The 27,866-nt window shown below is 52.4% G+C and overlaps 1 protein-coding gene across 1 annotated transcript; it reads left to right on the forward strand.

Annotated features, from left to right (window-relative positions):
* Positions 1 to 26,769, forward strand: CYS1 (cystin 1). Its single transcript, XM_059942224.1, has 3 exons — positions 1 to 379; positions 18,764 to 18,816; positions 23,981 to 26,769. The coding sequence occupies exons 1-3, from the start codon at positions 35 to 37 to the stop codon at positions 24,084 to 24,086; spliced, it is 504 nt and encodes a 167-aa protein (XP_059798207.1). The 5' UTR covers positions 1 to 34; the 3' UTR covers positions 24,087 to 26,769.
* The last annotated feature ends 1,097 nt before the right edge of the window (positions 26,770 to 27,866 follow it).

Genomic DNA, 27,866 nt, shown 5'->3' on the forward strand with positions numbered 1-27,866 from the left:
CGGCGGCGCCACAGGCCTGCCTGGCTGGCGCGCCATGGGCAGCGGCAGCAGCCGGAGCGGCCGCGCCCTGAGGCGGCTGCGCAGCCCCGACAGCCGGCCGGCGGGGCCCGGCGGGGCAGCCCCGGAGGGCGGGACGGGGCTGCCAGTCTCGGCGACGGCGGCGGCGGCCCGGGAGGAGGCCAGGGAGGCGGCGGCGGAGGCGGCGGAGGGGGCGGCCGGACCCGGACCCGGACCCGGACCCGCGGCGCCCCCCGACGGCGGGGACGAGACGCTGCGCCTGCTGGACCAGCTGCTGGCCGAGTCGGCGGCCTGGGGCCCCGGGGAGCTGGCCCCGCGGGGCCCGGCGCGGCCCCGACCCGCAGCCGGCGCCGGGAGCCCGGTGAGTGTCGGAGCCCGCGGAGCCGGTGGGGCAGCTGCGCCGGTTCCTGGCCGGAGCCCCCTCCCCGCCGGCCCGCACCCCGCGCCCTGTCCCTCCGGGGCCCCCGCCCTGTTGCCCTGTCCCCCAGCGCCCGCGGCCGTCCCGCCGCGCTCTCCCTGCTCGCCCCCTTCCCCTCTCTGCCTCCTCCGGGTGCTGGTCTCACTGCCTCCAATTTGGGGGGTGACAGTGCTGGCAGCAGCCTTAAAAGGCAGGGAGACAGACATGCCTTAGCAGAAATGCATCTCCCAGGCTTGCTTCTGGCCAGAGCTTGCCTTTTTTTCCTTTTGGAACTGTGGCTCCTTCCAGCCTAGGTAGGGGCTGGCCAGCGGGGCTGCTTTCTTCTCAGGTACCTCCCCCTTGGCCATTCCCCGGGCACGGGCACGGTCGGAGGAGGATGCTAGGAGGTGGGACCGGTAGCCAAACAGTGTTTATTTACGAAGGCCCCTCGCGTCAGACACAACAGGATCTTTGCCTTGTGGTCAAGCAATTTGCATACTACTGGCTATTTTTAAGATGCTGTGCAATTTCTTTTTGGCTTCCCTCTTCTCTCTTCCAGAACACTTGTAATAACATCCCCGCTGTTCTAGAAAAACAATAAAAGTGAGAACTCTCGTATGGCAACAGCCTTCACTCCAGCAGAGCTGAATGAACAAGATCTGTGATATCAGCTCCTGGGCTTGAGGAGGATGTCCAAGGCAGTTCCCCCCTTCCCCGGAGTCCTGCAGGCTTTGCTTAACAACTGCTGGGACCAGAGGGAGGTGTCTTCCGGGGCAGCCACCAAGCAGTGGAAGCCTGGAAGCTCCTCAGTGAGGTGGGGAGGGGTGGGTGGAAAGGACTGGGCCAGCCCGGACACTGCAGGGTCTTCCTCGCCTGTCCTCCTGCCCATCCCCTGCTACCCTCCCAAAGTGAGCTGCAGCAAGTGAGACCCAATTATATAACAAGATTCCTTTAAGATTACATCAGAGTTCCATTATATAACCCTCAAAATGGATAAACAGTTGAGAAATTTTGGGGGAAATTCTGAAACGGCATGGAAGCAATCTTTTAGGGATCAGTTGTCAAGTGCTTTGGAAACTTCAGAAGCGAAGATGAAAAGAAAACAGAAGGAATGGATTTCCCTCCCCCATCCCCACCCCCATTCGCTGAGTATCACAGCAACTCCTAGGGTGCATGGGCTGCCTTACTCATTCTTTCAGTCATTTCTCAGGTATTGCTTGAGCACCTACTGTGTGCCGGGCATCACTCTGGGTGCTAGAGATGAACACTGCTGGCACGCAGTCCTTGCCCTCAAGAAGTTGACAGTGTAATGGGGGAGAGAGATCTGCAAACAAAAAGTAGAATACCTGTGGGCAGTCTGTAGAGAGAGTCCACAGGAGGAGCAACTGGTCCTCCGGAGAAGTCAGGTCGGCATCCCAGCAGGACAGCACTTGACCTGGATCTGGAAGGGTCTATGGCACTAGCCAGGCAAACAAGCAGCGAAGAGCATTTGGGCAGAGAGAAGCCTGAATGCAAAGGCAATGGTGGCCGGGGCATATGGTACCCAGGGTGTGGGTGGGAGCACTGGAGTTGAAGAGGTTGGGAAGGGTGAATGCCAGGCTAGGAGTATTCCCTGGTGAGGAGTTTGGACTTTACCATAAAAGCCGTGGGTATCTTTGAAGGACTAAGGGGAGTGACATTTTGTGTCTTAGGAAGGTTGGACCAATAGCCATGGGGAGGATGAACTGGGCAGAGTAAGGACTAGGAGCGAGATGTCCAACTGGGGCTGCTTCCGTGGTCCAGACGCGCAGGTCCTGAGGGAAGCAGGGCAGCGAGAGGGCTGAAGGGGAGATGGAGTCGAGAGAGGTTAGGAGGTAAAGTCAGCCAGCTGTCCTAGACTATTAGAGCTGCAAGGAGGCTCCTGAGTCCAGTTCTTTCTTTTCAGGTCTGGGGAGATGAAGGAAAAAGGTTGAAGCCTCTTAATTTCCTGGCTCTAGAGGTCACAGGTAGAAGGCTAACTGCCTGTATGGCCAAGTGTGGAGTCTGTGCCTTTTTTGCTTTACAGTTTACACCCTTCAACTGAGTCTCTGGCAGCTGTACATTTTATAAGACTCTGCATTAACAAGACACCATTAACCTAGGAAAAAAATGGGGATTTTGATGAGTCGGTATTGAAACCTATATGTAGAAGTTGGCCCTTCTTCCAAATGTTAGAAATGATGTTCCCATGGACAGAGAAAAAGCCTGATTGAGCATGTAAATAAACACTTTTAAATTTCTTTGGAAGGAAGGAAGAAAAGCCTTCTTAGGTTCATAACTATCTAGCATTTTGGAGGAGAGAGGTATACTTCATAAGAGAATGTGAAACTCAAGTGAATTTATCCCTTTAAGCACCCACATTTAAAATTTTGACCACTGTTGATTGGAATTTCTTAGAGACGAATTATGTATATCTCTGAACCCTCATTCTGAATCTTATGTATTATTCTTGTCTATGTCCAAGAATAATTGTAGCTAATATTTCAGTGAGCACTTGGGTCTCAGACATGTATTAACTCATTTCATTTTTACCATTATTATTATTGTCCATTTTTACAGATGGGCAAGAGGAAACAGGCACAGATGAAAGTTAAGTGGCTAAAGCCACATGGTTATGGCAGAGCAGAGATCAGAGCCCCCCCGACCTTGACAGTCAGACTCCTGCACCCTTCATACCAGAATGGCCCCGGCAGCTGTGAGACTTGCTTGTTACTGCCTTTCTGTCCTTGGTCCAGCCTCAGTCTTACAACTGTCACTGTTTACCATTGTCACAGTCTGTATGCAACCAGCCAAACTTCTCTGTATCCCTCGCCCAAATAGACACCTCTCTGAGCTGCCCCGGGTGGTAGACTCATGGAAGCATGCTCGCTGGCACAGAGCTTAAAGGAGGAGCAGAACCCCCCAAGGTCAGGCCTGGGAGAGGTTTCCTCCCCGGCCTGAGGGGCCATCTGTTCAGTGAATGAGCTTTGTGGCAATAATTTTAGTTGATCAAGTGCTCTTTTTTTGTCTTATTTCTTAATTCTTGGTTGTTTTCCTGATACAGTTTAGGTTGCTGGATAAGAATAAGGTATTGCTATATTCCATCTAAAACTTGAATTTTTAAAATTAATTTTAAAGAAGTATTTCAATCACCTATTTTAAAAAAACTCTCTAACCATGGAGTTTTTCAGCTCTTATCGTGTATATGTTCCGAATCAAGGTAAATTTTTCCCTTCCATTTTGGTAGAAGCAACTTTCAGTTAAATATTTTTTTTGTTTTGGTCTGTGAACCATAATACTTTGTATTGAAACACTAGGTAAGAGGATTTTCACTCTGGATTGTAAATTTAGGAAAAATTATGGGCAAATTTGAGGTAAGACACAAATGTGAAGGATACAGTAGTCTCTCTGCACTGGGGCTGTGTTACGAATCCCCATGTCCAAGAAACAGGATCTCAGGGAGAAAATAGGATGAATGAGGCCAAGGCCACTGGGGAACCCGTGACAGTCTGTGTGTGTCTGTGTGTGGATTTACATTCACTGAAATATAACTACTGAGACACTTCCCCAAATAAAGAGCATTTCCATGACATTCCTAGTTTCCAGTCCAGTTCCATAAACTCTTGGTACCAATACAGGTCAGCTAGAAAGAAGTCGTTCCCTTCATGCAGTTTTAAGTTTGGGTGCGTGTTCACTGCAGAGATGCGCGTGAGAGTGAGATGTTCGGTTTCCCGTCAGATGACGTGCGCAGTAAAGGAGGGGAGGGAGGATTGCGTCCGTTGGACACCTGTTCTGTGTTAAGGACTGAATTAGGTACTTCCTGGTCATTGCCCCACGTTCCCCTCTTCAAACAGCCTTTTAGATAAATAAAGTGCTTTCCATTTTACAAACAAGGCCATCTCAGTCCCAGGAGATTGATAACATACCCAAAGCCACACAGCCAGTAAGTGGGGGGAGCAGAGTTTGTAGCAGGCCTGCCGGGGTCCAGCCCCTCCGTAGATAACCTGGAATGTTCCATGCCTTTTCCACTTTCCAGATGTCCAAGTCACAAGGCAGATCCAGCGCTTCCAGTGCTCTGGTCACAGGGGCACTAATGCCTGGCCCGTTTTTCTTTACTGTACGATTTTTTTTAAACATTCAATAATCCCTAGCATTTCCCAAGCAAACTCATCAAGAACCTGTATTTTGTCTGATAAAAGTACCACCCGTCTTGCCCTCATAATACCCCGTGAATGTTATTTTCGGCAGCCTTCTTATTCATTCAGATGTTTATGTGCTTAGGGGTCATGCAGTTTTTACTAAAAGTTGTGAGACTCCCAGTTATTCACTTAGTACGTCTGTCACCAGCATCCTTTTACTTGAGCATTTTCATGAGCCCCTGCGTGTAAGCATGTTGCTGGTTGCACAGGGGCAGAAGCAGAAGAACAAAGAGGCAGAAGACTCAGAAAGAGTCCGTTCCCCATCCTGTATCAGTTTTGATTCCTGTGAAACAGAGGGCTTTGCAGTTCACTTAACAATCACTCGGAAATTGTTCAGATGTTGTAATACAGCCGCTATTTATTCGGGCTATCCTAACAGCCGGCTCCTTACATCCATTGTTTTACTTAATCCTCATCAGAATAGGTACCTGCCAAATTGGTGTCGCCTCCCCCCAACTTCATGTCAGAGGGGAGGGTACAAGGCCCAGAGAGGTAGTTAACTGGGCCAGTATCGTGCAGTTTGAAAGAGCCAGTCGGAGTCTCTCTGACTATACCTCTGTAGAGCACTGTGTATACTAGAATTTTAACTGAGTGAATTTGCCATCAGGAGAGATTCTCACTTGTTCCCTGATTCCTCTGGTGCTCAGTTTTTCTCTGAGATAGGTCTCCATACCCCGGCTTCCATGATTGTGTACAAGATATGTTCCAGTCTCTAAAGATGTGTTCAGCCCAGAAAAGGTTATGCTTACTTTTAAGTGTTTGTTTTTGAAGTTAGAATAGGTAATATACATGCACATGAGAAAAAAATTGTTCTTGGTCGTTCTCTGCAATAAAAAACTTAAAATGATCTTACTCATGAGAGATGTGGGGTTTTTTTAAAATATTTTATTCATTTACTTATTTAGGCTGCGCCAGGTCTTAGTTGTGGCATGCGGCTCATAGTTGTGGCACGCGGGCTTCTTAGTTGCGGCATGCATGCGGGATCTAGTTCCCTGACCAGGGATCGAACCCGGGCCCCCTGCATTGGGAGCGCAGAGTCTTACCTACTGGACCACCAGGGAAGTCCCACATAACAGGTTTTAAATAAAAAGATAAGCCCTATATTAGCTTCACTCTACAATTGTAAAGGAATATATGCTCATTGCAGAAAAATAGGAATACAGAAAAAATATATATTTAAAAAATATATAGAAAAGGAAATAAAGATTGCTCATAGGGCTTCCCTGGTGGTGCAGTGGTTAAGAATCCACCTGCCAACACAGGGGACACGGGTTTGATCCCTGGTCCGGGAAGATCCCACATGCCATGGAGCAACTAAGCCTGCGTGCCACAACTACTGAGCCCGTGCGCCTAGAGCCCGTGCTCCACAACAAGAGAAAACACCGCAATGAGAAGCCTGCGCACCGCAATGAGAAGCCTTCGCACCGCAACGAAGAATAGCCCCTGCTCGCCGCAACTAGAGAAAGCCCACGCACAGCAACGAAGACCCAACGCAGCCAAAAATAAATTTTAAAAAATAATAGAGTTCCCTTAAAAAAAAAAAGAGCGTAGTGTAGATATACAATTTTATAGCATCCTTTTATTTAGCATTATAGTATAAGCATTTCTCCCATCATAATGTCTTCATAATTTGCCCACCATCCAGAGGTAGTGTTATTTAATTAATCTCTTATTGTGAGATATTCAGGCTGTTTCCAGGTAGGTTTTTTTGTTTATTTTTTGCCAATATTGAGAATCTTTTTTTTTTGGCCATGCCGCATTGTGGCTTGCGTGATCTTAGTTCCCCGATCAGGGATTGAACCGTGCCCCCTGCAGTGGGAGCGTGGAGTCCTAACCACTGGACCACCAGAGAATTCCTGTAATGTTGAGAATCTTAAGAAAATTTTATAGGCAAAGACCATATTGCATCATTAACAATTTAAAATGTTTCCCAATATACTCTTTTTTTTTTTTTAATTTATTTATTTATGGCTGTGTTGGGTCTTCGTTTCTGCGCAAGGGCTTTCTCCAGTTGTGGCAAGCGGGGGCCACTCCTCATCACGGTGCGCGGGCCTCTCACTGTCGCGGCCTCTCTCGCTGCGGAGCACAGGCTCCAGACGCGCAGGCTCAGTGATTGTGGCTCACGGCCCCAGCCGCTCCACGGCATGTGGGATCCTCCCAGACCAGGGCTCGAACCCATGTCCCCTGCATTGGCAGGCAGATTCTCAACCACTGCGCCACCAGGGAAGCCCCCCAATATACTCTTTAACTTATCAGCTGTCACCTGTTTTCATTTCTTTTGTTCTTTTAAAGATATATATCATTGAATTATAACAGTCTTAAAATTTTTTTACGTAAACTATCTCATAAGCGGCTTTTCATGCTGTTGCATAATATTCTTCATTATTATTTTAATGAATGCAAAATATTTCATGAAGTTCACGTACTTTAATTCACTAAAGCATCTATTACTGTTCTAGACTAATTTTCAGCTTGTTCCTGGGCAGTCTTAGGTGCCCAAGGCAGAATTCCTTTCCCAAAGTCAGAAGAACTTTAAAATCAACAGTATTTTAGTGAGATACTGAAACTGAAAACTATTTAGGGTGGGAGAATTATGTGTGAAAATCTAAGGGTTTGGATTTGTCTTGTATTAAGTTATTTAATCAAATTGTGATTTTTTAAAAAAATGCAGTAGCATCTCTCTCAGTCAGTGGTCTGTTAATTAGAAAAATGTACCATCTAATATTGGTCTATCCATTCAACGTTTATTTTTTGAGCGCCTACGTGTGCCAGGTACTGTTCCAGGTGCTGGTTATACATAAGTGAACTAAACAGACAAAACCTTCACTAACCTTCGGTCATGGAAGTCCAACAGTGAACAAAATATAGTATAAAGGACAAAAAAGCAGTAGGGGCTGGAGAGAGCAGCAGTGGGCCCACTCTCAGCAGGTCAGAGCTGGGGGAGACAGGGTGGTGGCCTGGTGCCCGGGCAGAGAACAGTGAGCCTTGTGGCCACCGGAAGGCCTTGGCTTTTTGGGGGGGGGGGGGTAGGGGATGGGATCATACCGGTGCCATCTGCATTGGGAGTGCAGAATCTTAACCACTGGACCACCAGGGAAGTCCAAGGCCTTGGCTTTTACTTTGAATGAGGTAGAGAAGGCTGGAGGAATTCTGAACAGCGGATGACATGATCTGGTTTGTTTTAAGGCTCACCCTGGCTGCCCTTTTGAAGACAGCCTGGCATGGGATGGCGAAGCCAAAGCTGGGAGCAGAGCTGGGAAGCTTTTGCAGGAATCCAAGTGAGAAGAGGGGTTGGTTTGGACCAGAGTGGTAGTGAGCGAGCTGGGGAGGACTGGTTGGCATATGGACCTAGATTAGAAATAGAGACCTCCAGTTTCCTAATGGATTGGCTGTGGGTTGTGTGAGAAGGGAGTCAGAGGACCCCAAAGTTTTCAGCTTGAGCAGCTAGAAGGACGTAGTTGCCATTAACTGACATGGGAAATGTGGAAGGGGCAGGGTTTGAATGTTGTGAATCAGGAAGTTGTTTTAGAATATGTTAAATTTGAGATGCGTGCTAGACATCTACATAGAGATATCAATTGAAAAGATGTTTTTAAGAGTTTGGCATTCAGGGGAGAGGCTGGGTTTGGACTTATAAATTTGGCAGCCATTAAAACATAGAAGGGTTGAGATTAGATCGGACCACCAGTAATACTGAGGTCAGCTAACACCTGAGTGTGTGCCAGGCACTGCTCTGGGTGCTTATGTGTGTGACCTGTGTTAGAGGTAGAGAAGATGAGGGGACATCCTAAAGGGAAGAAAACCAAGAGGATGCAGGTCTGGAAGCCAAGGGAGGAAAGTATGTCAAGGAGGAGGAAGTGACCAGCTCTTGTAAATGCTGCTCGATGGGACAAGTGAGATGAAGTCTGAGAGCTGACCATTGAATCTGGCGGCTTGGAGGTCCCTGGTGCCCTTGGCCTGCACCGTTTCAGTGGAGCGGTGCGGGAAGCCTGATGGGCTGGACTTCATCGAGAATGGGAGGCAAGGAACTGGAGAGTAGCCAAGACTTTCAGGAAGGTTCTTTTTACAGTGCAGTGCTGGTGGGTAGCCATAAAGATGGCTCCACTAGGACACTGAATTAACCATAAAATCTCAGTCCCAGAATGGGCTAGATAAAAGAAGTTTGGGGGATTAAATGTGCTAGTGAAATTCAAGAACACCCTTAAAGAGGATATTCTGATTCAGTCTAATAGATATAAATAAATTCAGTGTTTTTACTACCAGGTGATAATTCATACCCCCCCCCCCCCCCCGCCACCTAATAAATCTTAGTCACTCAAGATCTAGGGAAGATCATTATCTGTCTTCTAGGCTGAATGAATCCACTGTCCACCATTTTTGCAAAGGTTCCATTTTGCTCTAGCAAAGGAGGACCAGGGTAACTCTTTCATGTCGTTTACCATCAGCCAGGGCTTCACAGTAATCCTGGGTCACAGCTGCTGTGGGATGTGAAGGTGAAAACAGGCATAAAAATGATTACGTGGTCAGAAAGCAGGTCCACCAGAGGGATTGGAAAGTGATGGATCCTGTAATGGACTTCGGGCAAAAAGCCGCTATTTTGAAGACAGTTACCATCTCTCTGCTTTCAGATCTCTAGCAAAGAACACAAATTTAAGTGGCAGTAAGTGGTATTTGATCAACCTAGGAGTCATAGAAGAGTAAAGCATAGTGCTTTACCCCCAAGGCTCATACTGTGTTGGGGGAGGGTTGTGAAGTGAGCGTTCATCATGGAAGCCCTGGAGTGGAGGTAAGTAGGAATTATTACATACAAGGAGTTGAATAATCCCATCCAAGGCAGAAGTCTTCCCATCCAAGAAGACCTGACATCTGAGTTGGTTGTGAAGGATCGGTAGAGTTTTCCAGCAGTCAGTTAAAGGAGGGGGCATTCCATAAAGAGCGAGCAGCATGTAGAAAAACCAGAGGGACCAAGTGCTTTAGGAGAACAGCATGTTGTCCATAATGGCCGGGCAGCAAGGTGATGGTGGCCGGACGGAGCGCAAAAGACAACGAGATCGGTTTGGGTCATGGTTTCACAACCTTCTAGGCTAAAGGGTTGAACTTTATCCTGTAGGCAACAGGGAGCTAGTGGAAATTTTGTGTTTTTTATTTTTAAATGATTATTTAAAAAATCAGAATAGGTAATATACATGCACATGAGAGAAAATGTAACAGGTACACTGAAAGGAAAGTTTCCCCTCCTCCCTGTCTCCCACTTTCTCCAGTTCCCTTCTCCAGAGACGCCCACCTTACAGAGTCCTTGTGTCTCCTCCCCAGCCTGTGTTTAGAAAGACAAGGGGTGGCAGGAGGGCGGAGGAGGAGAGGAGATGGCGCGGGAAGCAAGGTGCCCAGGTGGGAGATTCTGCAGAAATCCAGGTAAGAGGCGATGCGAGAAAGCGAGGTGCACACTGGGTGTGAGAGCAAGGGAAGGCGGGCTGCCGCAGAGGCACCCGGGTTTCCTGCTGGTGTCGTAGAGTCGACAGTGACGCTCAGTGTTGTGCAGGTTGGCTTTGGGATGTGAGGCAGACAAATTCGTGGGCCGTCAGAAGCTCAGGTCCACTGTGCAAGGTGGTTGGAGCTGGCGTGTAACTCTGTGAACCTCAGCATCTAGATGGGGCGACGAGGGAGAGCATGTGGGTGGAAGGAGAAGAGTCCTGAGCTGGAGCCCTGGAGAACTCCAGGAGCCGGAGGAAGACACTTCCTCTCAGGAGATGTACGAAGACAGCCAGATGTAAAAGTGTTCAGAAGCACTTGCCTGGAAATGGGGTCAGAGGTGTGACCCCAGAGGGCTCCCTCCCTCCGTGGTTCCGGGATGTGGGCTTTGTCCATGGTCGGAAGCCTGACGGTAGTGAAGGTTGGAAGCAGGTCTCCCAGCGCCTTGCCTGAGGCCAGGCCCCAGCGACTGTTGCTGAGTGCTGGTGCGGGGAGGTGGGGGAATGAGGTGGATGGGCCGTCACTGCAGCGTCTCAGCGAGATGCTGAGGAAGCCTTCCTTGCACAGGAGCTTCGGGCCCCCCCCAGCGCCTGGGACAAGCCCCAGCTGGACTCCGGTGAGGAGGGTCAGCAGTGGTTTGTGCAGACGGAGATTCTTAGCACCCGAGTGCTGGAAGCTGTCACCAGCACAGAAGGCAGCCTCCAGCCCAAGGCTACCCATTCAGATTCCCAGCAGACTCCGCCGCTTTGGTGTCTTCACAGTTTGAGAATCACAGATTGCTGGAGCTGAAGGGACCCTAGAGACCACCCAGGCTACCTTCTCATTTACATCCCAGGCCTTCGGGTCCCAGCAGGGTGATTGCCCAAATCCCCAGCAGGACCAGGATCCATGCCAGGTCATCTGCCTCCGGGGGTGAGGATCTGGCTGCCCGTGTGAAAATGCGTTTGCAGGTGCTTCATAAGGTGTTACGACGCTGTAGATATGTAATTTATTGTTATTTTCCTTCAGTCCCACCCTTCACCTTCTCCAGGTCTCCCTGGCCTTCTGTCTCTGGAAACACTTTCCTGAAGCAAGGCCTGGTGAGGGCAGGTGGGCGCCCTAGGACTGGTGGCTTCAGAGTCAGAGCCTCCTTTTGCAAAAGTCTTTTGTCACTTTAGGAACACAAAGCAGCCCTCACAACAGCGTCCACTGGGCCTGCAGCGTGTGCTGCCTGGGAAGCCATGACGTGGAGCCGTGTGGGGACAGTAGCGCCCCCGGTGGTGAGAGGACTGAGCCCGACTGGCAGAGTGCTGAAACCTGCCGAGGCTGGGAGATTCGGTACCCGGAGACCGAGTTCACTCTTCTCTCCACTGCATGTGTTAACATTTCCATAATGAAACATAAGCAAACCTGGGCTTCAAAGAAGGACAATTCTTAGAGAGGAAGGGGGAAGTCTACCGATAAAACACAGCAGGGTGGATGGATCTCAGGCTCGTCGTGCGGCGTGAAGGAAGCCAGGCAACAAAGGGTGCATGCTGTCTGACCCCACGTCTTTAGGCTTCTAGAGAGGGCACACGGGTGTGCGGTGACAGGGGCCAACTAGTGGCCGCCTGGAGATGGGAAGGCGGAGGAGGGGAGGAGGGAGCATAACCCTGGGGTGATGGATGTGGTTTAACAGTGGATGCACATGTCGAAACCTGTCAGATCGCATTCTTCAGGCATCTGCAGCTTGTTCCATGTCAATTATAGATATTATTGATAAGGGTACATATATACATATAAAGCTGTTAACATTTAAGAGTTAAGGGGAGAACTCTTTAAACAGAAGAAGCAGGATATACATATTGTTAAATAAAATATTCAGTGGGTTTTCTAAAGATTAACCACTGATACTTCACTTTTTTTCAAAAAACCCTAGTTGTAAGAGTCAGAGGAGACATTTTTTAAAATTAATTAATTAATTAATTTTTGTCTGCGTTGGTCCTCATTGCTGCACGCAGGCTTTCTCTAGTTGCGGTGTGCGGGCTTTGTTGCAGAGCACGGGCTCTAGGTGCGCAGCCTTCAGTAGTTGTGGCTCGCGGGCTCTAGAGCGCAGGCTCAGTAGTTGTGGCACATGGGCTTAGTTGCTCTGTGGCGTATGGGATCCTCCTGGACCAGGGCTCGAACCTGTGTCCCCTGCATTAGCAGGCAGATTCTTAACCACTGTGCCACCAGGGAAGTCCCAGAGAAGACCTTAAGAAATCATCTTATTCAGTTCTTCCTCAGATGTTTTCTGCTGCTTGTTCAGCTGTGGTTTGGGCTTTTCAAAGCCTCCCTACGATCTCCAGTGATGACACATCACACGCTCATCCTGAGTTCAGCCGGGTTCCCACGGCCCCAGCCCAGGCGCCACGGCCTCCCCGGGGTCCAGATGTGTCCTACCGACCAGGAGTGGCAGGCCTCCTGCTGGCTGGGAGCTTGTGTCTGCACTAGGCCTGGAGCAGCCACCAGGGGCTACTGTGTCTTTGCTTTTCACAAGCTCCTGAGCTGCTTCAGCAAGCTGGATCTTCTGGGAGGCCTGTCTAACACGTTTTGCATCTGAGAAAGTCAAGTTAAAGACTTAAATTGACGAGAGGAAGAACCACACATTCAAACCACAGAAAGAAACGCAGGTAAAGAAATGAAAGATATAACAAAGCTGAGCTGTCAGGGAAGTTATGAAAGAAAGAGTATGGCCTTCTGCGTGAGTGCAGCTTCGGGGCGTCCAGTGCACACACTTGATGGAGCACATCATCGCTGCCCTACAGCTGGCAGTGTGTGCCCGTTAGTAGTGAGTAGAGCAGCGCAGAGAAGTGGAAACCGGCTGACTATGCAAATGTTTGATTCCGATTTCTTGCTCTTTCACTCAGTTGCCCTCCCGATGGGAGAAACCATATCTGTAACAACTCTTACAAAACCTGGTGATGAGAGGAAAAGCGCCAGCAGGTGATGGCAAAAGCTGGTTCCAGCAGAAATGGACAAGAGGGAACTAGGGTCCCTATTGGATGACTTCATAAAAAATAGCTGAAGGGTAGTTGAGTAAAAGTATTACTTTACTTCTCTGTTGTCCCTGAGAAAATAACCAGCCTCAGTGACTGAAAACTGCAGGGAGGAAGATTGGTGTCAATATTATACGAGAGAACGTTCTCATATGCCCAAGAGAATTGAAAGGAGGGTCTCAAAGAGGTATCTGTGCACCTGTGTTCATAGGAGCATTGTTCACAATAGCCAAAAAGTGGAAGCCACCCAAGTGTCCCTTGATGGATGAATGGATAAACACAACATGATATACATGTACAGTGTAATATTATTCAGCCTTAAAAAGGAATGAAGTTCTGGCACATGCTACAACATGGATGAACCTCGAGGACCTTATGCTGAGTGAAATAAGCCAGGCACAAGAGGGCAAATACTGTATGATTCCACTCAGGTGAGGTGCTAAAGGACTCAGATCTATCGGACACAAAGTACAATGGTGGTTGCTGGGGTTTGGGGGATGAGAGTTGTTTAATGGGGACAGGGGTTCAGTTCTGCAAGATGAAGTTTGTGAGATTGGTTAATGTACTTCACTCTACTGAACTGTACGCTTAAAAATGGTTAAGATGGTAAATTTTAGGTTAAGATGGTTTAAGATGTGTGTATTTTACCACAATTAATTTTTTTTTAAATAAAAAACAATTAAAAAGAATTTTCAGCTAGTCTGAGCTGCCCGAGCAGGAATGGGCTGCTTCAGGAGGTGGTGGAGGTGAGCGCGTGTGTGTACATGTGCGTGCACACGTGTGCGTGCCCGTGTGACTTCCCCTCCTCTCTCTCATCTTCATCGCCCCTCCCCACCCTCTGTCCCTCTTCCCACTGTGAATTCCTTGCTGACTTGGGAGTCATCTCCTCTTCATCTTTACACTCCCCAAAGGCACGAATATTCAAAGGAATACGCAGGGAATACTGAATCCCCGCGGCAAGATCACCAGCCACTAGCGGACGCTAGCCGGCCCCTCAGGTGCCCCTGGAAGGAAGTCGTGCACCTTTGCTGTGCAACCCACCTCCACGTGGACAGAGCGCCAGGCGGGCAGGACAGGCTCTTCTGGCCAATGCATGGGAGTGCCTGTAGTGGCAGGCGGCTGCCACGGCCCATGCCACAGGGCCTGTGTGGCAGGACACACCCAGGGTCAGCTTGCTTCTGTTTACCACCACTAACTAACATTTCCCAAGAAACACATCAGAACTAGTTTCTCAGGGAAGCATTTGCTGTCCTGGAACCTCTCAGGCCTTGAGCACCAAGATCTTCCCTGTGCTCTCCTCCTCCTGACGCCTTCAGGTTCTCTTCTAGCAGGGCTGTGTCAGAGGCTACTCTGGGCTGGACGTTGGGTCAGATGTTCGTAATGGTGTTTACTGGTCAATTACAGGATAGGCATTATACTAAGGATGAGACAGAAGAGAGAGAGACAGATAATCTTTCATATCTCTGCAGCCCTGAAGGCTAAGTACCTATTACACAAATGAGTAAACTGAGGGTTAAACTGATTGCACAGAGGTTTATAGCCCCCAGTCTGTGCTCTTATCATTTTGCTCATTGTTAACATGTCTAAGACTTACTTCTCTGGTGACATTGCACCTCAAAAGTATAGGGTGTGGGTCTCCACAGCAGCTGACAAAGCACTGGGCACACCGGGGTACTGATGATTGATTAATCCCTGGGATTAAGCCTCAGAATAGGAGGATGGAGGGGGACTTTAAAAAAGAATTTGGAGGGAATGTAAGCAGCTTCCTGTGGGGGCAAAAGCCCAGTTCTGCCTATTGGCGGTGTAGGATTATGTGCACAGGGAGCACAGTGGAAAGCTCATCCTGCTCTGCTATTAAAAGGAAAAAACAAAACCTTTAAAACTCCCCAATGTCTGCAGAATACGTGAGGATAAGACTATTGATTAATAATTTATTTAGGATTAGTATCTCTCTCCCATTTGTTTGTCTTTTTGTGTTGCTTCCAGAGAGAATCTCTCAGTTTGATCTTCCAGGTAATTGATTTTCTCTTCAGCTGTGTCTAATTTACTTTTCAGACCACCTACTGAGATTTTACTTTCTTCCATCATAGATGGCATTTCCAAAATCTCTAGCTGGTTATCTTGCACAACAGCTTATTCTTGTTTGGCTGAGACTGTGAATCATTCTCCTTTTAAAGTCACTTTCAGGCTGCTCTAATAACTCTTTTCTCAGGTTTAATTCTTTGAACTGATGAGTTTGGTTCCTGCCTCCACGTGTCACAGAGGAGGGTCAGGATGTGCTCCTGGTGAGAGTGGCCATTGTTAGTGGTCTGGGAACAGTTTCCCGTGCTTCCTGGTGTCAGCAGCTGCCCATGCTACCCTCCTTCTCCTGCCCCAGCCTGAGGGATGCACCTCTGTGCCCTGTCATTTGCACAAGCAGGCCCCTCCTCTCTGACCCTTGCCCCAAGGCCCTCTCCTGCTCTGGTGTCTGTCACCTCTGAACTTGGAGCCCCCAAAGCTGCTGCTTTGTCCAGCAGTCCCCTCCTGTGTGTGCTGGGGGCTGTGGTTTCCTCCATCGATCTAACCCAGTCTGTCTTCCAACAACCCCTACTACCGGGCTTCCCTGGTGGCACAGTGGTTAAGAATCTGCCTGCCAGTGCAGGGGATACGGGTTCAAGCCCTTGTCCGGGAAGATCCCACATGCCACGGAGCAACTAAGCCTGTGTGCCACAACTACTGAGCCTGTGCTCTAGAGCCTGCGAGCCACAACTACTGAGCCCACTCGCCTAGCGCCCTTGCTCTGCAACAAGAGAAGCCACTGCAATGAGAAGCTCGTGCACCACAATGAAGAGTAGCCCCTGCTCGCCGCAACTGGAGAAAGCCCGCGTGCAGCAACAAAGACCCAACACAGCCAAAAAATAAATAAAAATAAAAATTAAAAAATTTATTAAAAAAACCCCTACTGCTTTCTAGTCTTGCAGTACTGTTAGAGATTTGTGAGTTGTTTTGTTTGTTTTGTTTTGTTTTTTGTTTTTGTTTTTTGCTTATGGCCTCTTCTGTCATTTCTAAGGATTTGGGATGGAAGCGGGAAGCAGGCCTGCATGTTTGGTTTACCATTGTAATCACGACTTCTGATGACCTGTGCACTTGTAGTCCACGCCTCGGGGTCTGGCATTGGATTTTTCTCTAGTTGTGTCATCACGCTAGTTTTTTTCTGCCCAGCTGTGAGCTGCTCTGGGCAGGGACCATATCCTGTATGGGTAATAGAACATGGCGCACAACAGGGCACATGGACTTGATGAATGCTTATTCACGACCTCTGACGACTCCGTGTATTTGCATATGCTGTTCCTTATCTGAAGTGCCCTTCCCCTCTTTTCCACCTGGTAAACCCCTACTCTTTCAAAACTCCAGCTAAAATGTCACTCTTGCCACTCTTCTTGGAAACCTCCCATGGTGTTTTTCCCATTCAGAGTTGGTTTCCCCTCCTCTCCCAGCCCTTTATAACTTGGCTACAGAATTTATCATATAGCATCACATTGCATTTTTATGAGACTCTCCCCATGAAATGTGAGCTCCTTGAAGACTGGTTCTTGACAGTCATGGCCTGTCCTGGAGGGCACTGCTTGTGCCAGTGGGGGATCTCGTGCACAAAGCAGGCTGACATCTGGCTGGGCCATGGCCTTGCTCAGCTTCATGGGTCAAAGGCTGGTGTCCACAGTGCCCTCAAGTGCCTTATGCTGGGAACACAGTGTGGAAGGTTATTCAGACAGACCCCTCTGCTGCTGAAAACAACTTAATATACTGCATATATTTAATGTAGTAAGAGTGTCATTGAAGCATTAAGTGGCTGGTGAGATAGTGAGGAATTACCAGCCCAGATCTAAGAAAGGCAGAATCAGAGATGGAAATAGGACATTGGGCTGCATTTGCCTCAGGTGAACTTGAGCTTTGGATCTGATGGTGTCCAGCAGTAAAGGGAACAGAATTTAGGGCCCAATGAAAGTAATAGTAGATCCTTCCCTCATAAATCCAGGGCCTTCGGGGGACTGCAAGGAAAAGTGTCACAGCACAGAACAGTGCAGGAGGGTAGAAAAGCCACAGTCTAGCTGCCTCTTAAGGTTTGCAGCCCCAGTTCCCATCACCTAGGTGGTCCAATATACCTGAATGCATGGATTTAATTTCAAGTGGCCCCAGACCAGGAGTGCCCCCTGGTGCCTGGACAGAGCAAGCTCATGTCCTCTCTGGAGGAAGGCATGTTCCTCTCAGAACAGAGACCACCAACAAAGTGTTTTCAAGGATAATGAGCATCAAACAAGAAAAAATAACCAATCAGCCAGAGAACGAAGTGAACACTAGAAGAAATAAAGACAACAAAAATAGACCAATGAAGACTTCAGTTATTTATTTGGATTACCAGACACAGATTATAATCAACTATGTTTATTTTATCTTATTTAAGGGAAATACCTGTGAAGGACCAGGACCACTAGGAAGTGACCTAGCATATTTTAAAAAGAACCAGATAGAACTTGAAGAAATGAAAAATACAATAAACAAAATTAAAGATTCTGATGGTTTGGATTAACAGGAAATTAGACAGAGATGAAGAGAAGATCAGTGCCCTGGAAGACAGAGCTGAAGAAATGACCTACACAGGATCTGATAAAGGACAACTTGAGAAAAAGCCACAGCAAACCTAATATTACATTTGAAATAATGAAAACTTTCCCTTTCAATATAGGAACAAGACAGAGATGCCTGTTATCATTTCTTTTCAAGGTAGTACTGGAGGTCTTAGCCAGTGCAGAAGGGCTAGGTGAAAAGTGTGTAGGGACCAGAAGGGAAAAAATCAAATGGCCATTTTTCTCAGATAATGTGAACGGGAAGAAAGAAAGTCCAAAGGAATCTACAAATAAGTTATTAGGACCAATAAGAGAGTTTAGTAAGACTGGTGAACACAAAATGTATATATTTCAATCATATATCTGCAGAAACAAACAGGAAGAAAATAAAATTTTATTTAAGAAAGGATAATATCAAGTATCTAGAAATTGGTCTAAAAAGAGATATCTATGACCTCTACAGGGAAAACGATAAGACTTCTTAAAAGACATTAAAGAAATCCTAAATGAATGGAGCGATGTTCCCTGTTTATAAACTGGAAGACTTGTTATTATAGATATCAAGTCTGCCTAAAATGATCTGTATATTAATTCAACCCCAACAAAATCCCCAAGGGGGACAAACTGAGTGCAGTACACATATAAGGAGGTGCAAAGAACCGGGAAGAGTCCAGGCTTATTGTAAAGCTGTGGGAACTGAGCCGGGGTGGTGCTGGCGCAGGACAGGCGTGGACCATTGGAAGAGTTTGCAGACAGACACGTGCGACGTCTGTGCGCCCTTGACTGAGAACAGAGAAGGCACAGCAGAGCTGCAGGGCAGGCTGTCAGGCAGTGCTTAGGTGGAGGTCAGGGCTTCGACTCCTCGAGTGACAGATGGGGACATGCTGGCCGTTAGCTGCCGGGGAGGCGGGGAGCCTCTGGGTGCGAGCTGTGTCGGTCACTCCCCTCTCCCAGCCTCAGCTTCCCACACGCAGAACAGGCGGATGGGACTAGACGGGTTGAATGTGGCGGCCGTCTGTCGGCACAAAGGCAGGCTGCGCCACTGGCAGCCTTCTGATGCCTCTTCCTTTTGTCCTTCTCAAGGTGTCCCCAGAACGGAGCACTGAAGACCACCCAGAGAGCAGCAGTGTCTCTGAGTAAGTACGAGGTGGGGTGGGGGGTGGGGAGAAGCACATCTCTAACCAGAGTCACAGCCACCCTACCCCCCGCCCTCCCCACACCTCCACATCCCCCTTCTGGATGCTCCCCATCACCGGCCCTGGCCCAACTCATTCATTCAGAAACTATCTGCAGTGGCTTATCTGTAAATGAGGCACAGTCCTTGGCCTTCAGGAGTTTACAGCCTAGAAGGATGGCAGGTGGGTCCCCTGTAATCCCATTACAGTGTTAGCAGGAAAACACATTTAAAACCCCTGGAAAGTGTCAGCTGAGGACCCCAGGCCCTGAGACCAGGCCTTCTCTGTCTGCACGCCCCGGGCTGTGTGAGGATTCCAGGGCCCCAGGAGCAGCCAGCACGAGGAAGCTGCGCTGGGATGACCTTGGGCCTCTGGCTCATCCTGCCCTTGGCTTCCTCATCTCTAATTGGGTCACACTGATCGGCCCTGGGTCACTGGGAGGTAGGTGATTGTCCTGCTCAAGACCAGAGATGTGCAAATTCTGGCTCAACAGCTATTTTTATTACCAATTCCAAACGGCTTCAGGGCCAGAACTTTGCCGGGTTTCCCTTATTTAACAAACATTTGAGGAGACCTTTTCCTGAAGATTGGGGTCTCTTCACATGGGCTCAAGGGAGGTCTGAAAGGGGACAGAACTGCCGAGGGCTCGTGGAGGAGCTGACATTTAAATGGCTTGCAGGACACGTATTCTCACCAAGGAGAGAGGAGGGCAGGTGCGTTCCAGGTGGTGGGATCCACAAGCAAGACACAGAGGTCTGAACAGGACACCACGCACAGGCTGGCGACATTTAGCACAGGGTCTGGGGGGAGAGGGAGGGCCTTGAAGGCCAAGCTGAAACCGTGGGCCACTGCTGTCCAGTCAGAGGACGCTGGGGTCAGCTCTGGGCGCCGGGACTCCACCGTGGCCGCGGAGGTGAAGCGGCGAGCACGTGGACGCGGGCGCCGCCCCTTGCCAAGGCCAGAGCCTTGCTCAGCAGAGCGCAGCGTCCCTCCCGGTCCTCCCTCACAGCCCCTGCTCTTCACTTGTTTTGCAAACCATCACAGGCTCCGCTTAGCACGGCTGCCTCTGGGTGGGCTCAGCGCCCCCGGGCACTCCCGTGCCGGACCGGGCGCTGTGTCTCGCTGCAGCGGCCGGGCGCCAGGGCCGGCTCTGCTCCGCTGACCTGGACGCCCGAGCACGTGGCGCGGCTGAGGACCTGGGCCCGGCGCTGTGCCAGCGGAGCTCAGTCCCGCCTGCATATTTCTACCGCTTGTAAAGATAACTGGCAGTGACTTTCTTAAGTTTTCATCACCCCAGGGACTTTAGGAGGATTACATTCTGCCTCGAACAAATTAGCTGTTTCTTCTTATTTTTAAATGAATAGATCCCTTCACTTCACATGCACACTCCAGGACATCCTTCACCAGGAGTACTTCATTCATTCATTCATTCATTCACTCCCTCAACATACTTCAGTGGGAGCGTCCTGAGCACCACGCTAGGCCCTGGACTCCGGGCTGGGTGGGTCCCAGGCTGGTCCTGGCTCAGTGGCTGCAAAGGGGAGAGAGTCACGAAGGTGAGATCAGGGCTGTGCCTCCCGGGAGCAGCCTCTGAAGCCATACCGGCCTCCCCCAGGGTCTGGGCTGGCAGCAGCCGCCCTCCTCTGTTCCCCAAACTCGGGCTCCCCTTCCTGTAGGGGAACCTCTCTGAGGCGGCAGCGGCGGGTGTCCTGCCGCCACGTCCACCGTGGTTTCTCACCGCCAGCGGCCAGCCCTGGGCTCCTGCACACACCCAGCGTGCGCCGCCATCCCCACCCGCCAGCCCGAGTGCACGCAGAGCGCAGCCCCCAGCACCCTCCCCTTCTGGTTCCTGCAGCGCCCGTCCTTCCTGCCCCAGACAAGCCCACCGTCCCCTTCTCTGCCGCCAGAACCCCTCAAAGCAGCGCTTCAGGGAGAAGTGTCCTAATGCGTGCAGTTTACTTTGAAATGCATCCAGAAATCAGATAAAGTAGTAGACATGTGATAAAGTAAACCCAGCAAAATGCAGCATAAAAATATTTACTTAATTGTTGAATCCACGATTTCAACTTTTCGGTATGCTTGAAAGTCTTCGTAATAAAAGGTTGAAGAGGAAAATCCTCCCAAACTCAGTTCAGATATCTCCTGCTCAGAGACTCTCACCCTCCCCTCCCTCCCTGTCGACCTGGTGAGTCTCCCTCCTTCAGCAGTGCCGGCTCCAGTTTACACCACGCCTGTACCTGTAACGCCGCGGGTACTTGCGACAGCCTATCTTACTTCTTCTCACTCTCAGCCACATCTCTGGGCCCTCACAGCACCAGGCACAGAGCAGGTGCTTCACAGATGCTGCTGAAGGGAACGTTCGGTGTGAACCTGGGCCTGTGGGCCTTGACCCCCAAGTCCTGACCATCCTCGATGTCGGCCACGCCCTTCCCCCCCACCCCCCACCCCGGGTTGGGGTGTGGAAGCAACAGAGCTGAGCCAGCCGGGCTGGCTTTGAGGACAGGGCTGGGCTGGCCTGACCTGGCCTGACCCGAAGTCTGTGAGGATTGGGTAACACAAGCCTAGGGCCTGTGGAGGGGAAACAGGGATTCAGGAGCCTTCTGTCTGCAGCTGCTGCTGAAATTTGCTCATTATTTGTTCTGTAAATGCTTGTGGGATACCTACTATAAGCCAGGCCCTAGGCCAGGCACCCCATTTTCCTAATGAGTAAACAGATACAAGGTATGATTTGCCCATGGTCAAAGGGCCAGTAAATTCTAGACCCAACAGATAGTACAAATGACTCAGGCCTCATTTCGCATGTGACTCTGTAGCCCAATTATAATTGATTTGCGCTCTCTGGGGAAGAGTAATGGGTTTTTGTTTTGCATGACTTTAGGAATCTCTGACATAGTGAATTATAATTTAAACAAACATTCAATTCTTGACTCCTCAGAACCTCTAGAAGCCACCTCTCCCTTTTAATGTCGTGCTCCCCTCCCCCAAGTAGGGGGAGACCCCATCTCGGTCTTCAGGCTCCCGGGCCGGCAGCCCCACGGCCGCAGGTGGACAGTGTTGCCCATCAGACAGGCAAGGGTGGCGTGAGGCCGAGTGGAGCCCCGGCTGCTGGGGCTGCAACACCTCCTGTCGGCCTCCCCCGCCGGCCTCCCCATCAGCCTCCCCCGCCGGCCTCCCCATCAGCCTCCCCCGTCGGCCTCCTCATCAGCCTCCCCCGCCGGCCTCCCCATCAGCCTCCCCCGCCGGCCTCCTCATCAGCCTCCCCATCAGCCTCCCCCGCCGGCCTCCTCATCAGCCTCCCCATCAGCCTCCCCCGCCGGCCTCCTCATCAGCCTCCCCATCAGCCTCCCCCGCCGGCCTCCTCATCAGCCTCCCCATCAGCCTCCCCCGCCGGCCTCCCCATCAGCCTCCCCCGCCGGCCTCCCCATCAGCCTCCCCCGTCGGCCTCCCCATCAGCCTCCCCCGCCGGCCTCCCCATCAGCCTCCCCCGCCGGCCTCCTCATCAGCCTCCCCCGTCGGCCTCCCCATCAGCCTCCCCCGCCGGCCTCCCCATCAGCCTCCCCCGCCGGCCTCCTCATCAGCCTCCCCCGCCGGCCTCCTCATCAGCCTCCCCCGCCGGCCTCCCCATCAGCCTCCCCCGCCGGCCTCCCCATCAGCCTCCCCCGCCGGCCTCCTCATCAGCCTCCCCCGCCGGCCTCCCCATCAGCCTCCCCCGCCGGCCTCCCCATCAGCCTCCCCTGCCGGCCTCCCCTGCCGGCCCTGCCTCCTCGCCCCCTTTCTCCCCCGTGTCCCAACTGCAGGGAGCGTCGGGTGCCTAGCGAGAAAGGCCTTGCTGAGCTGTGGGACCGGGTGAGGACGGTCTGTAGCCAGGTCACCATGGGACCGTGGGCAAGGCATCTCTCCCCCATCCACAGAGAGGCGGCTGGCCTGGGTGACCCCAGAGGGCTGTGCGGGAGGCACGTGCCATCTCTGGGCTCGGGGAGGTGGAGTCCCGCCGTTAGACCCTCATCCTTGCTGTTCAGCGCCGGGGGGCCTGCTAGGCTGCACCCCCTGAGGTGACAGTCAGGTGGCCCAGAGCCCAGCCCTGCCCTGCATCCCGGGCCAGCAGACGGGGCCCTGGAGGCTGCCGTGAACATCAGTCAGGAGCGCGACGGCAGCGATCAGGTGGGCCTTAGAGATCATCCAGCCCAACCCCCCGGCTCACATGGCAGCACGTCTCCGGCTGGCAGGTGGGAGCTCACGGTCCCGTACCTGGCAGTGGGCAGCTCTGGCCTAACTCCTCCTTCAGAGGCAGCCCCTCAGGCTGGCAGCACCCAGTTCGGCCCAGGTTTCACACCCTCCCACCTGTCAAAGGTGCTGAAGGGGGCAAGGCCATGGCCAGGCACAGGTGGACACCGCCGTGGGACAGCCTGCAGGACAGGGAAGTCGGGGGCACAACAGAGTCCAGAAAGCCGGAGAGGGGGTGGGCAGCCGGGTCCAGGCTGGTGGGAACCACTTCCAGGAGCCCAGGCGGCAGGATGGGGAGCCGGGATTTGGTCACTTGACACACTGCCCAGCAGGTTGGGGGAGTGGCCAGGATCCTGACGGGATCCTGACGCCCAATCCTGTCCCAGCGCGGCAGCTCCTGTGAGACACCCCCGCCCACCCAAGGGGCAGGCACAGGGAGTGAGTCAGGCCGATGGATAGTTGAGACAGAGCTCACCTTTGCTGAGGGCTGTGCAGGGTGCAAAATTCGGTGTCACACGCTGTCCACGCATTATCTCAGTTATGCCTCAGAATGAATTTAGGAATACAGCTCCATTTTAGAGAAAATTATCACTGAGCTAGTAAGTGGCAGAGCTGGGATTCAAGCTGGGTCTTTCCACCCCCAGGCCCTCACCCTTAAGCATCACAGGCACTGGCTTCCTCACAGCGTAAGGTCTTGGGTAACGTCGGGGAGATGAAACCAGAGAATCAGGCAGGGGCCTGCTCATGGAAGAGGTTGAGGAGGTGTTCCCAGGGCAGAGGTTTTCAGTTTTGGTTTTAGGATGGATCAGAATTCCATACAGGGGCCACCGTGGTTGTCCAGTAGAGATGTGGAGTTTGAAGGTAACATCTTGTTTCCCATATCCATGTTTCTCACCCACAGAGCCCCAGGCAGCTGCCACAAGAGGCCTGAGAGGCAGTCAGCCATCACGTACGACTACTCCGAGGAGGAGCTGATGGCCAGCATCGAGCAGGAGTACTGCTGCTAAGGCTGGTGCTGCAGCAGCCCCGTGGTCACCCAGCGGCCAATGCGCCATTCCTCCCAGCCCCAGCCCCAGCTGACTGGGTCTCTTAGGAACCTAGGCTGGGTGCACACATCCCCCTGTCCCGCCCAGGGCTCTAGCTGGAGCTTAGCCACCTCCAACATGCAGTTACTCCCAGATCTTTCACAACTGCCCTCTTCAAATCCATATTCACACAGTCCTGAACGTGGCTGGCTGCTGGCCATCATGCTTGCTGGCAAGAGGTGATCAGCTGTGCGGATCCAGGCCAGAAGGAAGGCACAGGTGCTGCCCCGCAGGTGCATGGGCAGGTGACCTGCCAGATACCTGCCCCTCCTCTCAGTCTCTCGGGAGATCCGTCTACAAGGTTCTCCTGGATCTTGAAATGCTTCCCCTTTCTGAAGGCCCACTTGCCACCTGCTCCGAAGAAGCCTCTTTAGCTGAGTGTGGCTCAGACTGGACACTTTGGGAACTCTAACACACGTCCCAGAGGGCCCCAGGGAGGTTCCGCTCTGGAGGGCACACCCAGGAGGTATGCCTTACCGAGCTGGAGGGAGTCACCCTCTGTTCTGCAAATGAGTCGCCTGGAGATGTTATTGAAATGCAGATTCTGATTCTGTGGGTCTCCAGCAGGGCCCGAGAGTCTGCATTTCTAACCAGTTCCCAGGTGATACCCAGGCTGCTGGATCCCGGCCATGCCTGGAGTAGCAGGGACAAGGTGTCTGAGCTTTAGGCCTGGCTGACTCTTCCTTCCCCGGTGCTGGAGGCGGCCCAGAGCCACGACCCACCCGCCTCCCCAAAGAGAGGCCTGTGCCCCTGCAGTGGGTGTGGTGGGACAGGAGCCAGAGACCCCAGCTCTGATCCTCGCTCTTGCACTAACTTGCAGTCACGCCCCCCCCTCTGGTCCTCAGCGTCCCTCTCTAGAAAGTGAGTCCTGGAGGCACGCCCCATCCCCCAGCTCTGACCATCTGGGATCGCACGATCCCAGGCTTCCTCGGTCTCTCGTCCCCTGGGGGCACGGGACTGCCTTCCCCGCTGCGGGTGAGCACCGGCCACACCTGGAAAGGGTCTTCAGGGCCGCCGGCTCTTCCCACCTGGTAGAAGGTAGAAAATCACAGCAGTGAGGCCAGGAGAGCCTTAGAACATTCCCAGCTGACTGATGAGAAAGCTGACACCCTGTGAATCAGGCAGGGCCTGGAGGCGAGTGCTTCTTGCGCTAGACGTGCACAGAGGGCCTACTGGGTGCCGAGCGCGGCTCCAGGCCTTCTCTTGGTCGCTGGGTGTTGCTTCTGAGCCCCAGCCTTCTGCTGTGGAGCTGAGTGTGGAACCTGCTCATGAAGGGGGGGTGGGGCGGGGAACGTGGCTGAAATAGAGGCAGGAAGAAAAACGTCTCCATGTCAAAGGTGACAATGACACATCGATGTCTGGAAAAGTCTCAGTGCCACACACGTGTCTCCTGGCTTCTGTGGTGGCGAGTTCCTCTGAGATGCTACAAAGCCCAGGAATTTAGAAAGCACGCTCCATTCCCAGCTCTGAGAAATGTTGTGTCCGTCCTCCTGGGGAAGAAGCCGGGCCACGGCCCTCCTTCTGCCCCTCGCACGAGTTCTCAAAGGGGTCCCGCCTGGCTCAGGCTCCCTCTCCTCACCTAAGGTGAGCTTTTCCGAGACACTCCCCTTTGAGGTTCCAAAGTCTCAGAGCCACTTCTCACTGGGCTGCCATGCAGTGAGAGGGCACCACTGGGTGGACGCCCCTGGGGAATTTCTGTTCAACCCCCCACTCGTTCTCACCTTCTGAGCCCCCGCTGCTGTGAGCCCGGCCCTCTGCTGGATGCCAGGGTTCGTGTAGCAAGATCTGGTCTCCACTAGCGAGGACATGCTGTTTCTAGTGGCGCACCCGTAAAGATGGATTCACTCCAGAGAAGCTAAAGGCTGTCAGAGAACTGTAGCCAAAAGCCCTCTGAAGATGTAGCCTATGTGGAGTGGGGATGTGGTTCTTCTTCTGGGCTGGCGATAGTTAGGCAGGAGAAAAGCCTTCTTGGTTGCCTTTGAGAAGACAAATAACATTTGAGGCTCTGAAGTCCTGTGCTCTCCCTAGGAAGGAGACAATGTAAAACCAGACCTTTGGGGTGGTGACATCTGGACCCCCTGGGACCAAATCAGACCTTACCAGGTGGGCGGGGCTCGATTTTCTGGTGTGATGAAACCCCTCTGGAAACAAAAAGCTGCCTTTTCTGTGACGTGTGGACCCTGGGAAGGAGCGGTGACACATTTTAAGTCCTCAAGAGGTGGATGACATCCGATGGACACCCTGTGGAGCTGGAGCCCCGGGGTGCGCACGCGAGACTGAAGAAGCGTGTGGTTTCGTGTGGCACTGAGGGCACCCGGCTGCGCTTTCAAGGTCCAAACCTCCACCAAAATCAGGGGCCTGTGGTCGGCTGTCAACAGTGGCACCACGTGGCAGCAAGGCGTCCACACAGCAGGGTGTCCGCTTGGACTGGGTGTCTCTGTCCCTGGAAAGTGGCGGATACAAAGACCCCAGCCTGGGATAACTAAGCCCGAGAGGTTTAGGACTATTTGCAGGGAAGGGGAGAAACTGTAGAGGGAGGGGCTGACTTTTCTACTAATCTGGTGAGGAGAGGATTTGAGTGAAAAATAAAAATAATATGACCTTAGTGGCACAGGCTACAGACACGTTACTTTTTTTTTTTTTTTTAATTTAGCCAACATCTACTAGAAGAGGGCGGGCTCCAGGCCGGGCCCTGTGCCAGGTGGGCCCTGGGGGATAAAATAAAGATGTGATGCGAGTGAGCAGAGTGAGGTGGGAAGAGCCGTCGCCGTCGGGGTTCCAGCATCCTCGCTGCTCCCCGTCCTTGGGCAGCTTGGGTGGCGGGGACCGGGCTGCGTGGGGAGGCCCTGCAGCTTCTCCCTGCCCAACGGCGCCTCTTCCTCTGCCCCGGTCGCTGGGAGCCTGAGGGACAAACGGCCGCCGGGCGCTGTGCCCCCGCAGAGCCACGTGGATGAGAGGTGGGCGGGTCGCGGGGGTGCAGAGCCTGCGCGCATCGCACGGAGGGAGCTGGGGGCGGGGGGGGCGGGGGGGGCTCCCACCCAGGTCTGCAGACACTCAAGGGGACCCTGGCTTCCAGCCCAGCCCCATGCCGGTAGGAATTTTCCCGGCAGCCCCGGCAGAAGCGCTTCTGAGGGTCCCCGGAGCGGTTTCTGCGGATTGGGTCCCCCGCGCGGGGAGCCGAGCTCGGCTGCGCCCCCTCGAGGCCGACCGTAGGCCCCCAGGCCCGGCGGGCGGGCCGCGCGGCTGCTGAAGCCCGGGTCCCGGGTTCTTCGGGGGCCCAGAGGTGCGTGTGCGGACTTGCTGCCCCGCTGTGGCCCTTTGGCAGGGGTGTCTCTCAGCAGAACCGCCTGGGCACCACCTGTCACAGCTCGTGTAATTCCCACACACAGAGCCATCTCCCTGGGTTCCAACATCCAGCCAGGCGGGCATGGGGTCGGGGACCGCGCACACTGAGCCCGACGCCCCGCCAACGTCCTGGCCCACCGCGTGCGCCCTCTATGCTCTCTCCGAGCGCCTTATCCTCTAGAGCGGCGCTCTAACCACGTCGGGTGGCCCTTTGAGAAGTGATACAAGAGACGGCTCCTCAGCCCAGAGGTGGACACACGGCCCTGCGCACAGGACTTGCCTTCGGTTGCAGGGTGTGCCCCTCCCCCCAGGCGCCCCCTCTGGGATCTCCGGCGTTTTCTGGGCCGTCCTCTCTTT

Source organism: Balaenoptera ricei, chromosome 13, assembly GCF_028023285.1.
Source record: "Balaenoptera ricei isolate mBalRic1 chromosome 13, mBalRic1.hap2, whole genome shotgun sequence".
Taxonomy (NCBI): Eukaryota; Metazoa; Chordata; class Mammalia; order Artiodactyla; family Balaenopteridae; genus Balaenoptera; species Balaenoptera ricei.